The sequence below is a fragment of the Haematobia irritans genome, chromosome 4 (genome assembly GCF_050003625.1).
Source record: "Haematobia irritans isolate KBUSLIRL chromosome 4, ASM5000362v1, whole genome shotgun sequence".
In the NCBI taxonomy this organism is placed as follows: domain Eukaryota; kingdom Metazoa; phylum Arthropoda; class Insecta; order Diptera; family Muscidae; genus Haematobia; species Haematobia irritans.
The window spans coordinates 41,748,061-41,771,630 of NC_134400.1; the positions used below are offsets into that span (position 1 = coordinate 41,748,061).

At 30.0% G+C, this 23,570-nt stretch overlaps 2 protein-coding genes across 3 annotated transcripts in view; one reads left to right on the plus strand and one right to left on the minus strand.

Annotated features, from left to right (window-relative positions):
* Positions 1-157: 157 nt before the first annotated feature.
* Positions 158-23,570, plus strand: part of CycA (cyclin A) — a 43,494-nt gene continuing 20,081 nt past the window's right edge. Inside the window, exons 1-4 of one of the 2 annotated variants that reach the window (XM_075304264.1) lie at positions 158-492; positions 816-1,280; positions 5,956-6,227; positions 6,912-7,164. In XM_075304264.1, coding sequence (XP_075160379.1) covers positions 1,032-1,280; positions 5,956-6,227; positions 6,912-7,164 — 774 coding nt within the window. In that variant the 5' untranslated portion in view covers positions 158-492; positions 816-1,031. The remainder of the gene's footprint in view (positions 493-815; positions 1,281-5,955; positions 6,228-6,911; positions 7,165-23,570) is intronic. The other variant, XM_075304265.1, reaches the window with a different exon arrangement.
* Positions 13,593-15,075, minus strand: LOC142233735 (RIB43A-like with coiled-coils protein 2). Its single transcript, XM_075304751.1, has 2 exons — positions 14,886-15,075; positions 13,593-14,815 (listed from the first exon to the last, which is right to left on the minus strand). The coding sequence occupies exons 1-2, from the start codon at positions 15,000-15,002 to the stop codon at positions 13,793-13,795; spliced, it is 1,140 nt and encodes a 379-aa protein (XP_075160866.1). The 5' UTR covers positions 15,003-15,075; the 3' UTR covers positions 13,593-13,792.

Here is a 23,570-nt window from a genome sequence, read left to right on the forward strand (position 1 = left end):
CACTTTCCGAATGGCCGCACTATTTGGTAATTCTAAACACCACCTTCTAGCAATACAACCCTGCATCAACTTTTGATTGGCAACTCCCCACAAACGAACGTTGCCAGCCATAAGTAAGTCCACTACATAATTGTAAAACGTTCCATCCAGCGATCGCTTCAACAATTTCATTTTACAGGCGCTCGAATTCAAATTTCCATCAATACAATTCATGACGGCCACGAGAGAACAACATTCCTAATTCAAGAGCAACATAAATTAACAAATATCGGTCTACATCCAAAAAAAAAAATTGGAAAATGTTATAAATTTGTTTAAAGAAAAAGTAAAATTAATATACGTCTATTGTGTGTAGGCTTTTTGCGAATATCGCGAGCCTAAAGAGTGGAATTTTATTAAATGCCTTTTTGTTGAAACCCCATATAAAACCTTCAAAAAGGTGTATGTGTGTGAGCGCGCTCTAATTGCATGAGTGTGTATGTGTATACGAGAGTAAGCATCAAATCGAGGATAAATATACGACGAAATCTGCAATACAATACAGTGTCCATTGCTTGAGTTGACGAAGAACGCGAAATTAAATTACTTGTGCAGAAAAAACGAACGGGAATCTACAAAAACAAATATAAGGCTTGTAAAACAATGCAAAAGTGAAAAAGAAATAAAATATGTTCTTGGAAAAACCTTAAATATATTTAAAAGATATTTTCCCAAATTTGGAATAAATTATAGGATATAATTGATTTAGTATTTATCTGTCATTTTTATGTCAAGTGAAATATATTAAGAATTATTTATTTTCTATTTTGTTATAGAATATTCCATCTTCCGTCTCTACTGTGAGTTTTTTATTAATACCAAACACCCTGTTTTAATCGTGTATTTGTGTTGAACATTTGTGTTTGAACCGTGCGTGTGTGTGTTTTTCGTGCGATCCACAAACAAAAACCAATAGTCAAAGGAATACCACCATTCAACCAGGCAACAATAAAATTGACATACCTGAAGAATTTACAGACATCTAAATAACAATGGCCGCTACAACAACAAACGCTCCATTTCAAATCTTGCAAGATGCCGGAAAGGAGAATCCTCGCAATATTCCCATTAAGGGAAAATCTAAACAACCATTGGGTGCCCATGTACCAATGGGTGTTAGTGGTGGCGTCCCTGTGAAGGGACGCGCCAATTTTGCAACTCTTAATTCAAATGCCAATATACGCACAGGCAATAACACCAACAACAATGGAGTTCATACAGGAATAGGCAGCAATAAAGTGGTAAGTTTCCAGTATGTGATCATTAAATTCGTCGCAGGAGTGCATTATCAACATGTCACAGTCAAAAGGTGGTGGGTCTTAGTTTTTTGAAAACCATTTCACATACATAGATGGTGGTGCAGACTTAACAAATTTTCAATAGTATGGTTATCTCTGACGTCATATTTCTTTTTTATTTTTTGCTGTCATTTATATCCTATACTGGGATATGTTGTTGTTACATATTTATATTTCATTGTTTGGTAGAAGGGTGACAAAGATAATGGCGAAATTTTTAACTAAACTAAATATCCAAGTCTCTCTTTTATTTTGTGAATTCCACTCTCTCTCTCGTTTTCTTCCACACACATACACTTCAATTCCTGTTATATTTTAATAAAACGAAACGTAGACATGGCGTAAGAAGAATGAGGTAGCATCACAGAAACAGCTGACTATGAATTTTCTTGATGTATCTGCGTCGGATATATGATATTTCAACATACATTTTTTAGGGTTTAGATTAGATTTTTTTCGTAATTATAATTTTACAATGACTGACATGATCCTTATGTAGTTCCATTATGAATTAAATTTTAAAGCAGTTTATTTCAAAACGGGCCCTTTCGTTCGCCTGAAGAGCAAAAATATTTGTATTGTGATAATAAATTCAGCTATTTTTTAGGATTCCAAACGGGTGAGAGAGTTTGTTCAATATAGATAAACTGGCCATGAATTGTGGGATTTCAAGGAAATCCGGCAGTGGGGCGTTTTTCCATCTGTAATCAAAATGCATGTGGAACACATCACTTTCTACTGGCCCAGCCAGCCTAACGTGCACGGCTCAACCAGATAGTTGTGGACACATACCATCCTAGTCGCATAGTTGAAATCTGAAATCCAAGATCCATAATGCACTATTCGGAGAATAAACACAACTTTTACCGTCAGCCGTACATATCGTGGTCGACACAATGAGTCTCCTTGTCCAAGTCCGGCCTCTTTCCCATTGGCCAAGCGTTATATGTTTATTTTTTGAAAAATCTTATTGGACAATAAACAAAAAAATACAGCAATAACAACGTTTCCTGGCCTCTCTGCAGCCGATTAGGGATGACACAGGGTTTTCAATCCTGCTCGAGGACTGTAAACCCCCTGTTGGAGTATGTTTATTTACTGGTAGACTCGAAAAGGGCTAACACAACAACATCAAATTTCTTCAGAGAAGATGCCACACACTTTTCCAATAGCCGCACATAAAACTGCTGTTACCGACATCATTTGAGAATGGATTTTATGCACGGACAAAATGGACGTTCAGCTCCAATTCCTTTTATTCAGACTGTGAAACTTCTCTAAGTGGAACAGAATCGTTGGTCAATTTTTCATATCGACCTTTGTTATTCCTATAATTTGCAAACACTCAACCACAACCCAAGTACAGACGTTCTGAGCTAATGTTTATAAAAATTATGATGAATGGAACACAAAATTCGACTCGACCAAATTTTCGTTCATCTTTACTTTTTTTCATCTTCCTATACTATCTCGCATTTGGTTCTTTGTTCGTCCAATGCTTCTAATCAAATTTTGTGTTAGCATTTTTTTTATCGAATATTCAAATAAACTTTGTTCCAAGCCACATCCCCCCTCTTCTAATTCCCTCACCTTCCAATTGTAACATAGGAAGAGGGGGACCTGAAAAAATAATTGTTTTATATTTCTTTTTTTATTTTGTTATATATATACAAATGGCGATGATTTCTCTTAAGGGAATTTTGGTCTTCACATTTAGTAGGAAAATATGGAGGAAGCACGCGACTTTTCTTAAAAAAAGTCATACCCGCATATGGTCTTCTTGTGTCAAAATTATGAGTAGTGAAAACCATTCATTGTTTAATGTTATTGGAAAGCATATAATTGAGATGTTTGTAGTGTAATTTCTTATCAGAGACTCAAAAGGCAAACCACTCGACATAAAGCGACTGTAAGGCGACCTACCATTTGCTCTCTGCCCAACAAATTCACAATGCGCTTGTGGTGGGGTGTGGGAGGGGAGGACTTTATGCTGTAAGTGTAGAGGAGAATACAATGGACAATCTTTACTATGGGCATTATGTTAAAGTTTTATGATTTGTTTATATTTATTGTGACATCATGATATGAAAGTCATTTTATTTAAATATTTGCCATAACATTTAAGTTAGGTTGACATTTTTATGACTTGAAATTTCTCCTGTGCTATAGAGAATTGTCACTTGGAAGAAATCAATCAAATAAACGATGATTGGTTTTATTGTAATGTTTTGGGGGTTTCACAGAAGGTAGAGGTGTGGGCGATAGTGGACATCATTGGTTTAAAGAGGATGTTGTGGGTATAGAAAATGTACATAGAGAATGATTAAAACGTGGTCAATGCTTTAATTCAATCAGGCAACATTTTTTAGTTGAATGTTGGAGATAAATTAATTGAAAGATTGTGGGGTTACGTTTCTAAATCTCAGCTAGAGCGTGTTTGCTACATAAAATTCATTTCATTTATTCAGAATTGTAATTCTAGATGCCTGAATAATAAGACAAGAAAAGGGTGCGTTAAGTAAAAAAAAAAATATGCCGATAATTTAGGTGTTGACAAAATCCACTTTAACTAGATTTCAATTGTCATTTGTTTTATAAAACAGGGATTTCAAATCCAATTTTAGTAGATTTCGAACCTAATGTGAATGGGCTATTAGAAATATAAAATTTAGCGTTGTCATTTTGATGGAGGATAAATAGACCAAATACATCTCGGATACCAGAGTATATAGTAAATTAATATATTTTTTATCTCATTTCTAAGGTTTAAAAAATAGACTTAGTATTTGGATTCATTTCGGATATCAGATTATATAGCATATTATTATATTTGTTTTATTTTATTTTGAAATTTGAAGTCACTAAGTGGCTTATTTATACAAACTACAATGTGATACTAAGTATTAAAAATTATTGTTTTGGTCCCCACGTATGTCGGAAGCCTTGTCTTTATTTCTTTTTTATTTTGCAAGTAGTTTTTTTTTTCAATTTCATATCTTTTTTTATTCTATTCACTTTTTGAATAGATGGATCACAAACTTTATGGTCAATGGATCATAACTGATCCCATTGACCAAAGACAATAAACTTTATGAAGATAGAAATTGGCTTGCGTCATACCAAATGTTGCATTTACCATGTTAGTTCCATACATGTTTGTAATTTTTTATTTGTTTTTATTTTTTAAATGAAAAACTTAATTTTCTTAATGAAGCAATGTTAAATTTTAGGCAACAACAAAAAATTACATTTTCCCCTTTATGGAAATTTATTTCGTGCACTTAATTTCCTATCTTCCTAAAGTTTATTGTCTTTGCCATTGACAACATCTGCCCCTTTGACTTACGCTTTGTTTACATTAAAATTTTCTAATGTTTTTCCCGCCTTTTTGTCCGTTACAATTCGAAAGAAAACGCAATAGAAGTAACAACAACAACTCTGTGGCAATTTTCTTACTCAGAAAGAAGAAAATACGAAGAGTAGAGAGAATTACATCAACAATGTATTGCAACAGCTGGCTCATCAAATTCAAAGCTACAAATACATATACTTTCTACACTTGCATAGGCGAAAATGTGAACCATCCGCAAAGCCATTATCAGTGAAACATCTCAGAGGAGTTATTGGTGTGTAACAGGATTTTTCCCATATAGAACAACCAGAGTGAGAAAGAGAGAAACGATTTAAACACTTATGGATAGGGCTGTCAAATCGTATACTATGTTTGTATGTTAGGCATTTGAAATCGTTGACATTTCTAACCTTTTGGGAATATATGTATGAGAATTTTAAACACAGAGAAGCCAAAAAAATTAACAGTATTTCATCCTATTATTAAGGCTAATTGGGTTTGTTTTTGTTTTAATTTTTAGGAGTCTTCCGCATTTAATGAGCAAGGTTATTTGGAACTATTATTTGTTGATCGTAATATGTCCAAACTTTATACTGAAATTCAATTCCCCAAATTGCCCTGACTACTGCAAAAGTTTTGATAAATGAGTTCTTGATGTGGTATAGATTTTTTTGTTGTTGTCCAGATCATTAATTATATTTGACTAGGAGAAAATCTGCTTTGGCGTAGACGCTATTCGTATTCTATTTGTAACAATTGTATATTGCATTGCGTTTCATATTTCATTCTTTTACGCTTCACAGATTTTTATTCTATATTATATATCCTCGTGGTCTACATGCCCTTTGTATAGTATATTATTTCTTCCTTTATTATACATGACACCATCGTCATACACTATATGTGGGTCTATACTCCAAGTACGAAATGCCCTACTAAACTTGCTGAAAATAATTTCAACTTACCCCCTAGCTCTCAGAGTCGTATGCATGCAAACCGATATGTGTCTGGTCTAAATGAAACACTAAACCGCTTGCATGCAATTATTATCAATATAGTGATCATCATTACAAGACAAACGCGTTATGGCAAATTGAACACCCCCTCTGACCTGTGAGGGGGAAAAACAGAAAACCTTTTTAAGAATAGTTTACCTAAGAGTAAGGGAGAAAGGCTGGTTTCCATATTATTAGAATACCCACTATATACTATCTCTTAATTTTATGTATTTATTTTATTATTCATTATGTATATTTTTTTTTACAGGCATTCCGCGAAGTTGGCAATGTTAAAAATATTAAAGACGACCAAACATTGGGTGGTAAAAAATCAACTGTGGTCCCAGTGGAACAGTTCAAAACATTTTCCGTCTATGAAGATCACAATGAGAATATTGAACCACAGCAAACAGCAATTTCAAGTGGTGTCTTCAATGTTAAACAAACTGAAAATACTAGTCAAGATGTTGTGGACAAAGAGAATGTTTTCCAAGATAAACAACAGCGTTCGCAACATCATAATATTTTAACTGAAAGGAGGTAAGATTTATATATTTTTAATTTTTCTATAGAAAAAAAATTTTGACCAAAATTCTATACAATTTTCTATACAAATAATATTTTGCAAAAATTTTCTATAGAAATAAAATTTTGACAAAATTTTTGATAGAAATAAAATCTGCAGAACATTTTTTTATAGAAATAAAATTTTGACAAAATTTTCGATAGAAATAAAATTTTGAAAAAAAAATCTATAGAAATAAAATGTTCACAATTTTCTATAGAAATAAAATTTTGACGAAAATTTTCTATAGAAATAAAATTTTGACGAAAATTTTCTATAGAAATAAAATTTTGACAAAATTTTCTATAAAAAAAAATTTGAGAAAATTTTCTATAGAAAAAATTTTAGAAAATTTTCTATAGAAATAAAATTTTGACAAAATTTTCTATAGAAATAAAATTTTGACAAAATTTTCTATAGAAAAAAATTTGAGAAAATTTTCTATAGAAATGATATTTTCCAAAATGTTTTATAGAAATAACATTTCAAGAAAATGTTCTATAGAAACAGAAATTTTGTCAAAATGTTCTATAGAAATTTTCTATACAAATAAAAATTTGACAAAATTTTCTATAGAAATAAAGTTTTGACAAAATTTTCCATAGAAATAACATTTTAAAAATTATTTTTAACGTGTTTTTCTTTTTTATATATTTCAGTGATATTCATAATAAATATGACGACCATGAATACATTTTGGACACCACACCAATGTCCGTATCGGATGTTTTATCACCTATGTCAGTAGATCGTTCCATGTCCACAGCGACCATTTTCGACAATAGCAATTCTAAAGATGTTGCTGAATCTTCGGAACAAAAAAATCTTTCAATACCACGTAATGATCGTCAACGCTTCTTTGAAGTTGTGGAATATCAAAGGAATATATTAGAATATTTCCGTGAAAGTGAGGTAAGTAAACTAAAGGTTCTCAGTATTGCATAAAATGGCTCAATAGAATGAAGCATTCAATAATTGTCATACTAACCAAAATATAAAAGGCTGTGACGACTAAAAACCTTGGTGCCATAATGAAGGTAAGTAAGAATATATGGTATATATTGGGAAGTAGGCCTTGCTATAAATGTTGCAATTAATGCCAAAGGAAATTTTTAAGCATGTTGCCTTGTTATACCAAGATTTTTCGATGTTGTTACACCGTGGTTGGCAGATATCCTAATCTGCATTTTTATTTGTTGGTAAGAGAATTTTGAGATGTTCATGGAAAATGTGAATGCATATCGTATGTGGTGGGGACGGGGACTGTATTTCATCATGGATAATTGATTAAACCTCTATACTAAATAAGATCCCTTCCTGTCATAGACTAGAGAAAATCTTAAAGCTATATTTACAAAATATATATACACAATTTGTAATTTAATGGCTGGGGTTCCTTTTCGTTCTATGGTCACAAGGATACTCATAGAAAACGTTTACAAAATCCACGGATGGATGGGGGGATGGGGTAGGACGTATACAATCTTTAGTAAAAACCAAATCCTTGCAACAATAAACAAATAAGAGAATAATAATAAAACCTGACAAAATCGAAACAGATAGGGGGGGAGAGAGAAATATGAATAAAGAAAATAATTCAAGTGGTACTAAATAAACAATAATGATGAATAACATCAACGACAACAAAATCAAATAAAAGTTAGGATTTGTTTGCACACACTAGGGAGTAAGAAAAAAGACCTTGAAGAAGTCAAGGAAATGGAAGAAGGAAAAAAAGTAAAGCATTTAATATAAGAAATTTAAATAATTGCGTGGATCATCTCCATTGAGCAAATAACGAATTAATTTGAAATTTAAGGTAAAATAAATAAAAATCTTATATACATTTTTTTATAACGAAAGTATTTTCCATTTGCATACAACGGAAAGTCTTCGGTATGTTGAACCCTATAGTGCTGTTGTTGATGTGACCCAGATTTATCATCTCCTTGGGCCAGGAGATACTCTTAATATCGATTTAGAGCTCGACCGAAGCGGGAATTTTTTTGGCCGAATTAAAAAAATCAACAAATGCATAAATACGGCAATAAAAGGTAATTCAGTTCAGGATTTTTTAAATATTTTTTTACGTTTTATTTGACCTGGGTGTTTTGACTGAGACAAATTCAATACTTGGACAATTCAATATGAAATAAATTATTCACAAAGCTTCGGCTTCGGTTAATCGGCCGCCGAAGGTCGATTCGTGGCCGATTATCAATTTTTGACCGAATGCCGAAGCCCGTGCTTCGGTCGAGCTCTAATATCGATCCCGACTATATATAGTGAGCTAAAGTGTTGCAGCACCTTCGATTTGTATATTTATCATCATATTCCCTATCAATTAAACCTGCTATAGATCAATTTCCCAATATTTTTGGTTCATACTTAGTTTTTGTCCATACATCCAACAATTAACCTTGGCATATAATTTACGCTACTCCTTTTTTTCTTTCTTTTTTTTTGTCAATGGGTACAGTTCCTCCTCAAAAGGCTATCATATTTCTTTAATGAACTAAATGAACCCATCTAAATTACTTTGAGAGAGTTTAATCCCCATCTGTTACTTTTTTGTACAAGAGGAGAGCTCTAAGAAAAACAAAAACAATTTCCTGACACTGACATCCAAAAGAAGAAATTTTCCAAAAACAAATTGAGCGTTGTTCCCTTATAGGCTTAGCGTCACTCAAAGTTTCAAAAATACAAACAAAATTGTCAAAGAAAACGATATCAGGAATTTTTTTGTTTTCTTTCTTCGTACTTTCCTTTTTAAAGTAGTAGGGCCAATTTTTCAGGCATCAAATCAAAAAAAATATTTTCTTTGGATGGTAAGGAATGAAAAAGAATTTTAACTAGATAATTAAGATGGGGTGTGTTTTTTTAATACGATGTTTTTCTCTATTATGTTTTGGGGGTAAAGTTGTGGGCCCATCTGGTTTCTAATAAAAGGAGTTACCTGTTATACCTGGACTGTGGAGGCATTTCAAATGCGTTTTTAGAGAAAAAAAATGTGACAAGGGATGGTTTGTGTGACCACTTAAGGTGGCATAGTAGAAAGGCGGCAAAGAAAAGAGGGAAAGATTCTTACACTCAGAAAAAAAATCTGCTAAAAACAATAGTCGGTTTATTGTAGAGAAATTTTTGTAAAAATTCCATAGAAAATTTTGAGAAAATTTTATTTCTATAGAAAATTTTGTCAAAATTTAATTCTATAGAAAATTTTGTCAAAATTTAATTCTATAGAAAATTTTGTCAAAATTTTATTTCTATAAAATATAGAAATTTATTTCTACAGAAAATTTTCTCAAAATTTTATTTCTATAGAAAATTTTCTTATATTTTTATTTCTATAAAAAATGTCAAAATTTTATTTCTATGGAAAATTTGTTTCAAAATTTTGTCAAAATTATATTTCTATAGAAAATTTTGTCAAAATTTTATTTCTATAGAAAATTTTATTTCTATAGAAAATTTTATTTCTATAGAAAATTTTGTCAAAATGTTATTTCTATAGAAAATTTTGTCAATATTTTATTTCTATAGAAAATTTTGTCAAAATTTTATTTCTATAGAAAATTTCGTCAAAATTTTATTTCTATAGAAAATTTTGTCAACATATTATTTCTATAGAAAATTTTGTCAAAATTTTATTTCTATAGAAAATTTTGTCAAAATTTTATTTCAATGTTGTTGGTTTTTTGATTTCAGCTTAAAACCATACATTGACTAAACTACAAGTGTAGCTTAACCAACAGAGGAAAAGAATGTTTGTCAAATTTATTTGGGCAAAGCCCTATAGACTGCAAGATGGTTGGTTATTTCGGCATAAGCCGGCTATCAATGTAAAGCCTTTTTTTCGGAGGGCTCAAGTGTGATTTATTGTTGGGTTTAATGAACTGCCTGAATTTATTCTGATAATTGGTTGATAGTTTTGCTGCAAGTAGAGGATGCTGATGAGGAATGTGGTAATTCCGAAACGTGCGTCCATCCAAACATCTTGCAGTCTATAGGGCTTTGCCCAAATAAATTTGACAAACATTCTTTTCCTCTGTTGGTTAAGCTACACTTGTAGTTTAGTCAATGCATGGTTTTAAGCTGAAATAAAAAAACAACAACAATGCTTAAAGAACAAAACCAACAATAACAAAACAAAACGAATGGAAAAATTTTATTTCTATAGAATATTTTGTCAAAATTTTATTTCTGTAGAAAATTTTATTTCTATCGAAAATTTTGCCAAAATTTTATTTCTATAGAAAATTTTGTCAAAATTTTATTTCTATAGAAAATTTTGTCAAAATTTTATTTCTATAGAATATTTTGCCAAAATTTTATTTCTATAGAAAATTTTGCCAAAATTTTATTTCTATAGAAAATTTTGTCAAAATTTTATTTCTATAGAAAATTTTGACAAAATTTTATTTCTGTAGAAAATTTTGTCAAAATTTTATTTCTATAGAAAATTTTGTCAAAATTTTATTTCTATAGAAAATTTTGTTAAAATTTTATTTCTATAGAAAATTTTGTCAAAATTTTATTTCTATAGAATATTTTGCCAAAATTTTATTTTTAATAGTATTAAAGTTCTGTTGAATAAACTACTTTTAATAATAATAATAACTCCTATTTGTATTGGTTTTTCGATATTTGAGTTACCTTAGGGGATGAAATATTTGTACACGTTGTTTTTTTTTCTTGTTTTTTTTTTTTTTATTTTCTTGGTTTTCATTATTTCCCTCTGCGTAACATATGCACAATTCTCGATGCATGCGGAGGTCATTGCATACATTTTCCAAAGTATTGCCATAGATATGAAAATGTTATCAGCAAACAACATGCATTTCTATAAAGAATAGACAATAGCTACACACGGAAAAACAAAACAATAGAAGAAGAAAAGAAGAACAAGGAGGTTTGTGTACTAGACAAAGAAGAGGCGATAGAAATTTTGAAAGGAATAATGAATCTACCACCAGAAGGGGGCTTATTGTTGTGTAACACATATTTTATCATTTTCTTTTTTTTATTCCATAGAAGAAAACTACACGAAGGAATCCTTGGTTTTCTCAAAATGCATGTGTATATGTCTAATGTTTGTATACATCTTACTCGGTAAACAAATACAAATACATGTAAAAAATATCCCATTTTTGTATATTTACTGTAAGCCATTTTCTATGTTGATCATTTAAGGAAAAACATCTGCCTCGTTCGTTTATCTTTGTTTTTTTATATTCCAAAGAAAAGTAGATAAGTGTAGTAAAGATATGGGGATGGACAGAGTACAATTTAACTCACGTATACCGAATAATTTTTCGAATTCTAAAAGCTATTGTTCACGTGCTATCCAGAAAAAAATTTCTTTCACGATTTTCTGAAGACCAGTGCTACCGATCATCATGGGAGGTTCTTTAATGGGATGCTAAAAAGTCTATAGATGAAAATGAATTTATATGGGGTTAGTTTACAACTATATATATCACTAGAGAAGGTTTTGGATAGCACTTAGAATCGCTAAGATTTTGGCGCCATAGGATTACAAGAGTACCTTCGGCAAATAAAAATAAATATTATCTCCAAAATAAAACTTTGTTCCTAAAAAACATATTCCTTCAGTGTAGCTACCAATCCTTTTTAAGGATAATAAATGCGTTTACCATTTTCAACAAAATAACATATTCATCTCAATAAGGGTTGATCACACTTTCCTTTACGTATGCCACTCTAATGCAATGCATCTTATCAATTGAGTTTAAACAAAAAGATTTTCCATCTTACGACTCCTGTCAAAATTCCTGGAAAATTCCATTGTACACAAACATGGAGGGCAATATATAGATAAATATCAGCTGTCTCTGTTGTAGTCCTCATGTGCATCTTTATGAGAATATATTACCTACATCAGGACTTGGATGTGCGATAGCTTATCTTGTACATACAATTTTTGTGTGCATTTGAATCCAGTGACATTTTGAATTGTTAATGGTATTTCGTTTTGATACCTTAATAGATGTGTTCCTTCTTGCAGTTTATTATTTTCCTTATGATATGGTAATAAATCAACTGCCGGCTATTAACAACTACCTGCTCATAAGAGTTACACAAGAACATATTGAAAGGAAGTGGATTATTAGATAAAGGAAAAAGGTAATTTGTTTTATTAGACGCCAGTAAGAAAGAAGCATTAGTTCCAGCAGGAAACGGGTCATGATACATTTTGTGGTTGCGGTGTTCGAACTAAAAATAATCTATCAAAATTTAGAGAAATTTTTTTCTGTAGAAAAATTTGTCAAAATTTTATTTCTATAGAAAATTTTGTCAAAATTTCTATTTCTATAGACAATTTTGTCAACATTTCTATTTCTATACACAATTTTTGCAAAATTTTATTTCTATAGAAGAATTTTTCAAAATTGTATTTCTATAGAAAATTTTCTCAAAATTTTATTTCTATAGAAAATTTTCTCAAAATTTTATTTCTATAGAACATTTTCTCAAAATTTTATTTGTATAGAAAATTTTGTCAAAAATTTATTTCTATAGAATTTTTCAAAATTTTATTTCTATAGAAGAATTTTTCAAAATTTTATTTCTATAGAAAATTTTGTCAAAAATTTATTTCTATAAAAGAATTTTTCAAAATTTTATTTCTATAGAAAATTTTCTCAAAATTTTATTTCTATAGAAACTTTTGTCAAAATTTTATTTCTAAAGAAAATTATGTCAAAATTGTATTTCTATAGAAAATTTGATCAAAATTTTATTTCTATAGAAAATTTAAAAAAAAGTTTTATTTCTACACAAAATGTTTTCAACATTTTATTTCTATAGAAAATTTTATCAAAATTTTATTTCTTTAGAAAATTTTTTATGTTTTTTTTGTTCAGAAAATTTTGTCAAAAATTTATTTCTATAGAAATTGTTTGCAAAATTTTATTTCTACAAAAATTTTTTTTCAAAATTTTATTTCTATAGAAAATTTTTGCAAAATTTTAATTCTATAGAAAATTTTTGCAAAATTTTATTTCTATAGAAAATTTTTGCAAAATTTTATTTCTATAGAAAATTTTTGCAAAAATATATTTCTATAGAAATTTTTCTTAAAATTTTACTTCTATAGAAAATTTTGTCCCAAATTTTATTTCTATAGAAAATTTTGTCAAAAATTTTTTTCTTTAGAAAATTTTGTCAAAAATATTATTATTTCTATAGAATATTTTTTCAAATTTTTTTTTTTTTATAGAAAATTTTGTCAAAACATTGTCTGCGGCAAAAAGTCAGATTCCGTCTAGTTCTACTGGAAACTCTTTTGGGCGTTCAAAATTAAAAAAAGCCAACAGTTTTTTGTTTATTTGAATCAAATAAATTTTATTGATAAAAAACAAAGTAGTGAAGCATATTTTTGATAATTTTTCAAATTATAAGGAAATAAACCTTGCTAGACGTTTTACTCAACTCTTCATTCGAATATTTGTTCCGTTTTTTCCATTGAATACGCCCAATATCTTAAGTTTCTTGCCCTAGAGATGGCTCTTCTACTTTATCGTGTTGTTGTATTGAATTTATCGAAAAACTCTTGGGTTACTTTATTCACATGCATAACCTTTTCATTATAATCTTTTTGAAGTTTTTGCTCTCGAGCCAATTTATCATTCTCCTCAAGAACCTTTTGAAATTCACTCTGACGCTTACGTTCCATTTCATGATCTTTCCATTGCAATTGACGATCCATATTTATGGCATATTGTTCCCACTGTTTATCCATGATTTGCTTTTCGGTTTCTGCCTTCTTGCGATCCAATACTTGCTGATATTGATCACGACGGAAATTGGCCAATTCTTGAGGGGTCATACCACGATACATAAAGGCAATTTTCTTATTGGGATTTGTTCGAGACTGAGCCACATCGGGATTTTCAGTTAGTATATCACTGGAAAGCATATTGTAAATTTCGGCCATATCATCTTCCATGTTTTCCTTTTGTTTTCGCAGACGTTCCTCACGTTTACGGCGAGCCAGTTCACTATTGTACTCGTATATGGAATTATGCATTTGATTACGCACTTTACGCTCAGAACAGGCCATATCTTGGAGGCGTTGATCTCGCGATTGTATGGACTCGTATATGACACGATCAGCCTGTTGACGAGCTATTTCCGCTTGCTTCTTCTCTTGGATTTGTTGATCCAACCAAGCTCGTTGTTGTTCACGTTGCCTACGCTGACGTTCGACATGACCCAAATCTTCACCTATAAAAATTTGGGCACTTGATATGCCCAAGTTGATGTCATCATCGGCAGTACGTAGAGGTTTGGATTTTTTTATACTCTCTGGATCGTTGAGATCGAATTCTCGCCTCTGGTCTTTGGTTTGGAAACGTGAGCGATAATAATGTAAATCGCTTTCCATTAAACGTTTTCGTTTTTCCAATTCCAATTCCTTGGCATGGATAACATTTTGCATCATTTCAGTTTGTTGTTCATAACGACAATCCTTTTCCCTTTCCCATTGGCGAATTTTATTCTTTTCTGCTATTTGTTTGTCTAAGGCATCAAGATCCAGCTGGAAAATTGAAATTTTATTTCAGAAAAATATGTATGTATATATATTTTCAAAATATCTTCATTTTTACCCCATAAAGACGTTGTTTGGCATTAAAGATACGCTTCTTTCGTTCCTCTTCAAACTGTTGGCGTCTTTGTAATTTAGTGGCCTCATTGAGATCGGCTTGGGTCATAAAATTTGTCATTGTCTTGGAGGAAGCAAAAAAAAAAAACAATAAAATATATATTAATAGGAATGGAAAAGGAAAATGAGGTATATTTGGATTGACAATTTTAATATTCAAAATATTTTTGTATTCAAATACCTGAGGTGCACAGAGAAATAATTCAAAAAGAAATACAAATAAAATTTGACATTTTCTACAAAAATAAAATTTTGCAAAAATATTCTATAGAACTAAAATTTTGACAAAAATTTTCTATAGAACTAAAATTTTGACAAAAATTTTCTTAGAAATAAAATGTTGACAAAATTTTCTATAAAAATAGAATTTTGACAAAATTTTCTACAGAAATAAAATTTTAACAATATTTTCTATAGAAATAAAATTTTGACAAAATTTTTTTTAGAAATAAAACTTTGACAAATTTTTCTATAGAAATAAAATTTTGACAAAATTTTTTTTAGAAATAAAACTTTGACAAAATTTTCTATAGAAATAAAAATTTCAGAAAATTTTCGATAGAAATAAAGTTTTCAGAAAATGTTCTATAGAAATAAAATTTTCAGAAAAATTTTTATAGAAATAAAATTTTCAGAAAATTTTCTATAGAAATAAAAATTTCAGAAAATTTTCGATAGAAATAAAGTTTTCAGAAAATTTTCTATAGAAATACAATTTTGAGAACATTTTCTATAGAAATAAAATTTTTAGAAAATTTTCTATAGAAATAAAATTTTGAGAAACTGTTACAAAATTTTCTCTAGTAATAAAATTAGAAATAGCATTTGTTCAAAATTTTCTATAAAAATAAAATTTTGACAAAATTTTCTATAAAAATAAAATTTTGACAAAATTTTCTATAAAAATAAAATTTCTATAAAATTTTCTATAAAATTAAAATTTTGACAAAATTTTCTATAGAAATAAACTTTTGGCAATTTTCTAAAGAAATACAATTTTGACAAAATTTTCAATTTTGAAGATTACAAAATGTCCACTTGGACCTTTTGCCTTTTTGTACAAAATGTCGATTAGTCGACTTTTGTAAAAAAACTCTAGATTCAACTTTTTTAAATTTATGCTCGTTTATTCCTTTGGTGTATACTTACTGATTTCATTTGGTGTGCTTTCGTTTCGTAGTTAAGTTGTTAATTTGTAAAATATTTTAAATGATTATTGGGTTAAGTAGTTTTTGCTTTAACTGCTTTTCTTTGTTGATTTTGTCGGCGGCCCCTAAGTCTTTTGTGATGCCATGTTATCCATATTTAAGTACCTGTGTTTTTTTTTCTTTTGTTTTATTTATCTTTTGACATGACTGCAAGATTTGGATATGTGTGTTTTTCCTCTGACACTTTTTGTTTCTTGAAATCGATTCCCCTGATCTCCTTCTTTTGAACAAATGGTATTTTTTCTATGTTGAGCCTCGAATCTCCTCCGTCTTCACTGTAGGAATATTTGTATGTTTATATGGTCTAAAGATTATGGGCAAAGAAAGGTTTGATTGCCATGTTAACTTACCATAACAACAAACCACTATGGTGAGAAACGTTTATTTATATTTTTTAGGTTGTTAAGTGTAAAAACCCCAAAACTAACAAAGTTTCTAATTTGTTCGAATCCCCCCATCACAATGGTGGATGTGGATGTATTCGTAGAAACCACAAGTCAAATATAAATCTTCGATATTTTGAACAAATGCTAATGATGAGATGAGTTTAAATATATACTCTTTTGAAAAAAAGAAGTTATATTAAGGATTAAAGTAAAATAAATCTCAAATTTAACTTAAATTGTATTTCTATAGAAAATTTTGTCATAATTTTATTTCTATAGAAAAAATTGTCAAAATTTTATTTCTATAGAAATTGTTATTTCTATAGAAAATTTTGTCAAAATTTTATTTCTATAGAAAATTTTGTCAAAATTTTATTTCTATAGAAAATTTTGTCATAATTTTATTTCAATAGAAAAAATTGTCAAAATTTTATCTCTATAGAAAATTTTGTCAAAATTTTATTTCTATAGAAAATTTTGTCAAAATTTTATTTCTATAGAAAATTTTGTTATAATTTTATTTCCATAGAAAAAATTGTCAAAATTTTATCTTTATAGAAAATTTTGTCAAAATTTTATTTCTATAGAAAATTTTGTCAAAATTTTATTTCTATAGAAAATTTTGTCAACATTTTATTTCTATAGAAAATTTTGTCAACATTTTATTTCTATAGAAAATTTTGTCAACATTTTATTTCTTAAAAATATTTTTGAGTGTTGTTGACCTATTTTATGTTTATTCTGATTATTAATTTTGTTCGGCTTGAGGTCATAGAAACAATCGATTATTGATTTGTTTTAATATTTATTTCCAATATTTCGGTTAGTGCCACTAACCATCTTCTGGGATTTTGTATCTACATAAATTACAAAAATTGAATTACTTTTAATGTTCACAAATCACAATATTATTTTAGATATAATATATTGAAAATAACTAACGTGAGTTCGTGTGATGCTGTTCGTTCTGCAAGCCTAAGCTTCGTTTGTGTCGATGCTTGTTTATGATGTGTCGATACATTCTCGCGCATTCTTCCGTGTCTTTTTTGAAATTCATTCTCTTGTCAGGAGAGAGATCTATTATATTAAGCATCTCAATAGTGTATCTACGCCTATGATTATTCTCTTGAGCAAGTATCTCGACGTCTGTGAAGTTGGGCTTGTGTCCTGTTGTTGCACAGTGAGCTGCAAGTGCTGTTTTTTGCTCTACTGATTTGTCTACAGCTTTAAGGTCTGATTTATGCGACGAAAGTCTTGTCTTAAGTTTGGTCATTGTAGTGCCAACATATGCCATTGGGCATATGTTGGACTTGTCTCCATTACATTTAATTTTGTACACTATGTTACTCCTGTCCTCATTCTTTATTTTTGACTTTGTGTTGCTGAATAATTCCTTTACTGTTCTCGATGTGCGTGAAGCAATTTGAATCTTGTCCTTGTTATATACGTCCGATTTGAAAAAACGCTCTGAGAATCCTTCAACGTAAGTCATGGGTTTGTATGACTTATCCTTATTATGGTCCGGCTCTTCAATAGTCTTAGTTTTAATGTTTTCGTCAAGTGTTTTATTTTTAACGCGATTTATTAGTCTGCTTATTATTCTATTTGGAAAATCGTTTGTGGTCAATATTTGTCTTATCTTTATTTCATTCTCCTTGTGGAATTCTGCATCACTTATCCTTAAGATTCGATCTATAAAATTGATTGCTGTCATATGGATTATACTTTTATTGTGTTTTGAATTATAATTTATTAGTCGTCCAGTTGCTGTTGGTTTTTGATACCAATTCAGCCTCAAACAATTATCATCTCTCAGTATGTTACAGTCTAAATATGGTAGCTTGTTATCCTTCTCTAACTCCATTGTAAATTGTATTTGGCTGTGGAATGAGTTTAATGCGTCAAGAGTACTTTCCACGTCGGTTTTCTTTACTATCGCAAATATGTCGTCCACATATTTTGTTATAATTCGAGGTTTCGGTATCTTGCTTAAGGACACGTCTAGTAGCTCTTCCATGATGATGTCAGCAATTATTGGAGATGCTGGAGATCCCATTGGCATTCCTTTCAATTGTTCATATGTATTATCTTCATATTTGAAGTACCTACTGTCTTTGATACAAAATAGTGCTAGTTCCTTGAAAATATCACGAGGTATTTTTGTATAATTTTTGATGAAGTCCCATTTCTTCTCAATCATTGCAATGGCTAGGTTTACCGGTATTATTTCCGTAGAAAATTTTCTCAAATTTTTATTTCTATAGAAAATTTTGTCAAAATTTTATTTCTATAGAAAATTTTGTTATAATTTTATTTCCATAGAAAAAATTGTCAAAATTTTATCTTTATAGAAAATTTTGTCAAAATTTTATTTTTATAGAAAATTTTGTCAAAATTTTATTTCTATAGAAAATTTTGTCAAAATTTTATTTCTATAGAAAATTTTGTCAACATTTTATTTCTATAGAAAATTTTGTCAACATTTTATTTCTATAGAAAATTTTGTCAACATTTTATTTCTATAGAAAATTTTGTCAACATTTTATAGAAAAATTTTATCTTTATAGAACATTTTGTCAAAATTTTATTTCTATAGAAAATTTTGTCAAAATTTTATTTCTATAGAAAAAAATTTTATTTCTATAGAAAAAAAGAAAAAAAGTTTGGCAACACTATGTTGAGATAGACCATCGTAAAAATTTCCTCTGAGTTGAGATAGAATTAAACTAAATAAGTGAGAGTAATAGTGTAAAATAACTATTAGAACGTGTTAAATACAGAGTTAGTGACATCTGTCATATGAAGTTTTGTTCAAACTCGATCCATTAAATTAATTTGATATAAATTAACTGGACTGTATCATCATTTGCGAGATTGCCATATTTCATTCTACCTGTTGTTGTTGCTTAGCTGTTGTTTCTGCGGTTGTGGGTTGCTGGTGTATTGGTGATTTCTCGGCGTTTTTACAATAACAGCTGTATTGCCGTTTTCGGTGGTTATATTTTTTGTATAATCATTACTGTGACCAAACAAAATGTCATATCCTTGTGGAATATGCAATGAGGAGACCGAGCGCACAAGAGCTCTACTTTGTAGATTGTGCAACATATGGTTCCATGCGGATTGCGAAAATGTTTCGAAAACCCTTTTTACTACACTAGATAAAAATCGCAATTTAGCATATACTTGCGTACGCTGTATGGAGAAACCACCAGACAATTCTGTTGATTCGTTTAAAATTGAAATGCGGAAAGAGTTTGCATCAATGAAAACATCTTTTGTTGAACTTTCGGATAGAATGAAAAAAGAAAATTGCGAAATGAAATCTACTTTTGAATCTGTGGTGGAAGATATCAGAATGAAATTGACCAATAGTTTGAAAGAAATCAAAACAGACCTAAACTGCGTTAAAGAAACTATGGCTTCTGAGTCTTTGGCGAATAAATGTGAAATTCTTGAGCTAAAGTTGGAGAATCATGCGCTTCAGCATCAGTTGAAGAGGAATGATGTGGTTATTACAGGCCTACCGGACAATTTGGAAAACCTGAAGGATGTAATTGTTTTGCTATGCAACTTTTTGAAATTGGAAATATCTCCAGTTGATATCACTAACATAATGTATATTAGGCAACATCGCGCAATACTAACCCAATTTGCTAGTGTTAAGAAACGAGATAATTTAATGGCAGCCTATTATAAAATTAAGAATGTTAAAGTATCTGATATATTAGAAGGCAATGATGAAAGTCGTGTATATTTAAATGATAATTATTCTAAACTTGCCAGTAAATTACAAAGATCATGCGCAAAATTGAAAAAAGACAAAAAAATTAATGGTTATAACATTTTAAACCGTGAATCTTTAAAGGTTAAGATAATGATGCTCAATAATGAGTCTAAAATTATCAGTATTCCAGAATGTATATCATTGTTTAAAGTTACATTGTAAATTATAATTCTTTAAATTTTTGTACATATACATCTCTTGCTCCTATACATAGTTCGTCTCTTTGGTCATGTGTAAATTTGAATGTTAATTTGTACTTTAATTTTTTTTCTGGTGCTGCTTTGAATTTTCGCACAAATAGAACTAAAATATATAAAATTTTCCAAATATATATATGTATATGTGTGTGTATGTATGTGTATGTATATATATATATATATATATATATATATATATATATATATATATATATATATATATATATATATATATATATATATATATATATATGTGTGTATATGTATATATATATATATATATATATATATATATATATATATATATATATATATATATATATGTATGTATGTGTATATATATATATATATTTTAAGTAAAGAATATTTATACTTTCAATTTTACACATCGACCCTATAACTAGCATTATTTTTCAACTTTAAGTAGTTTCAGATCTCATTTTGCTCATTGAGGAAAATTTAAAAAAATGGTTTTGAAAATTAATTTGAAAATTATATCTGATCTCTTTTTAATTCGTATCTTTTATAATCTAAGTTGGCTCCCCCAAACACATGGATATTTAATATATGAATTATAACGATAATCTTGGTCCTATAGCCAGCGATAATCAAATGTTGAATAACATGATATGTAGTAACTCGGGTAATTTGAATATTGGACATATAAATGCACAAAGTTTATGTCCATCAAACTCGAGTTGCAAACTTGAAGAGTTCAGGAATACATTTTTTAACTCAGACTTAGATATAATTGGTATATCGGAAACGTGGTTCAAACCTAATATTGTTTCTAGTGCTTTATCGATTCCGAACTATAATTTAGTCAGGAATGACCGTTCAAATTCCCGAAGAGGTGGAGGAGTCTGCCTTTACATTTCAACTAACCTGCGTTACAAAGTTATTTTTCGAGGAACACGATATGGAGTATGCGAATCACTTTTTGTTGAAATCTTTGGTACGAATTCATCAGTAATAGTCGGCGTAGTGTATTTACCAAGTGGAAATGTTGAGGCTTTTGAAGAAATTCATGGTGACGTTTTTGACAGGTATCCGAATATTGTTATTATGGGCGACTTCAATTATAATCTCTTTGATGTTGTTAAATCGCGTAATTTACGATCTCTCGGTACACGGTGTGGCCTTCAATGTATACATAATAGTGCACCTACACATTATCATTGTGCTTCAAACTCTACATCTTTAATTGACTATTTTCTTTTAAGCCACCCTTCATCTGTTTCAGTTAAGGGTCAAATTCAATTTCCCTTATTTTGTTCCTATCATAGTCTAATATTTATATCTTTTCAATTTTCTTCATATTTGCGGAATCAAATAAGTGAATATAAGGACTACGGCCGTGTGGATTTGGAATATCTAAGTGAACAATTAAGTGACTTTCAGCTACCTCCTTCATTTAACATGGGTGATGTTAATCTACAGTTATCGATTCTTAATGACGTCATAAATCGTCTTCATTCTTTTGTCCCTGTGTCAAGAAGAAATGTTAGCTTAGGCGATAATTTTATGAATTCGAGAGCAATCTTGGAAGCAATGAAGAAGAGAGATGGCGCTTACTGCCGATTTATTAGAAATCGTTCGGACTTGAATTGGAGGGCGTATTGTCGACTTAGAAATAGGGCTAAGTCGGTTATTAGGAAAACACGGTTTGAGTATGGCAAAAGGCTATTTGAAGGTGGTACCAATTCTCAGTTGTGGAAAAAAATTCGCAAAATTGGTTGTGTTGGACGAGGGGATTTGGAGGTTGATGAAGATGATGTTCAATTAGTGGCTGACAATTTCTTAAGTAATATGCGACCGAGTGATGTGCATACTTTAGATTTTGGCGGTACTGTTGACACTATTGGCTCTTTTTCTTTTCGCTGTGTTAATGAAAATGACTTAATTTTGGCCGTAAATTCAATTAAATCGAATGCGACCGGCTATGACGATATACCTAACAAGTTTGTTAAACAAATCTTACCTCTAATTTTGCCTATGTTCCTCCACTTGGTAAACACAATACTTACAGTTTCAATTTTTCCGGATGCTTGGAAATTGGGTCGTGTTGTACCCATTCCTAAAGAGGGACGAAGCGATATTGGGAATTTGAGACCTATAAGCATTTTGCCGTCAATGTCAAAAATCCTAGAGAATTTAATGAAGGCGCAGATCCTAGAACATATTGAAAGTAACTCACTTTTCCACCCCAATCAATTTGCTTATAGGAGGAATTTTAATGCCACTTCTGCCGTATTATCGCTTACTGACAAGGTTAGGAATATAATTGATAGGCGTCGCGATTGTGTTTTAGTATCATTAGACCTTAGCAAGGCATTTGATTGCATTAATTTTTCATACCTTATAAACAAACTTCACAGTAACATTGGTTTTTCCTATACAGCGTGTAAATTAATTTTTTCATACCTAACGGATAGGTCACAGTATGTTTCTATTAATGGTTCCAGATCAAGTATTGGAAGAGTTACGTCGGGTGTACCCCAAGGGTCAGTTTTGGGCCCAATACTTTTTTTGGCATTTATTAATGACATAATCTGTTCCATGGGAAATTCTTTTTGTCAACCGTTTTGTTTTGCGGATGATATTTTTCTTCTATTTAATGGTGATGCTACAGAACTATCTATTAACTCCCATCTTGAATATATCGCGGGACTTTTAACGACAAATGGTCTTGTCATAAATCCTTCCAAAACAAAGGCAATACTTTTTCAGCCCAGGAATCGTTCAAATTTTTCTCTTACACTTTCCATTTTAGGTCAGACAATTAATTATGTTGATTCTTTAAGGTGCCTTGGTATTATTCTTGACTCCAGCCTTTGTTTTGACAATCATATTGATAATATGGGTAATAGGGTATGTCTGACTTTGAGGAGACTATATGCTCTGCGTGCATATACGCCAAAGCATGTTCGTCTTCGGTTAGCACATTCTTTGTTGATGTCTCAGCTTAATTACGGTATTGAGGTTTATTCCGGGACCTGGTCATATAACTTGGATCGAATGGAGAGAGTCGTGAGGAAGATCGTCCGATAT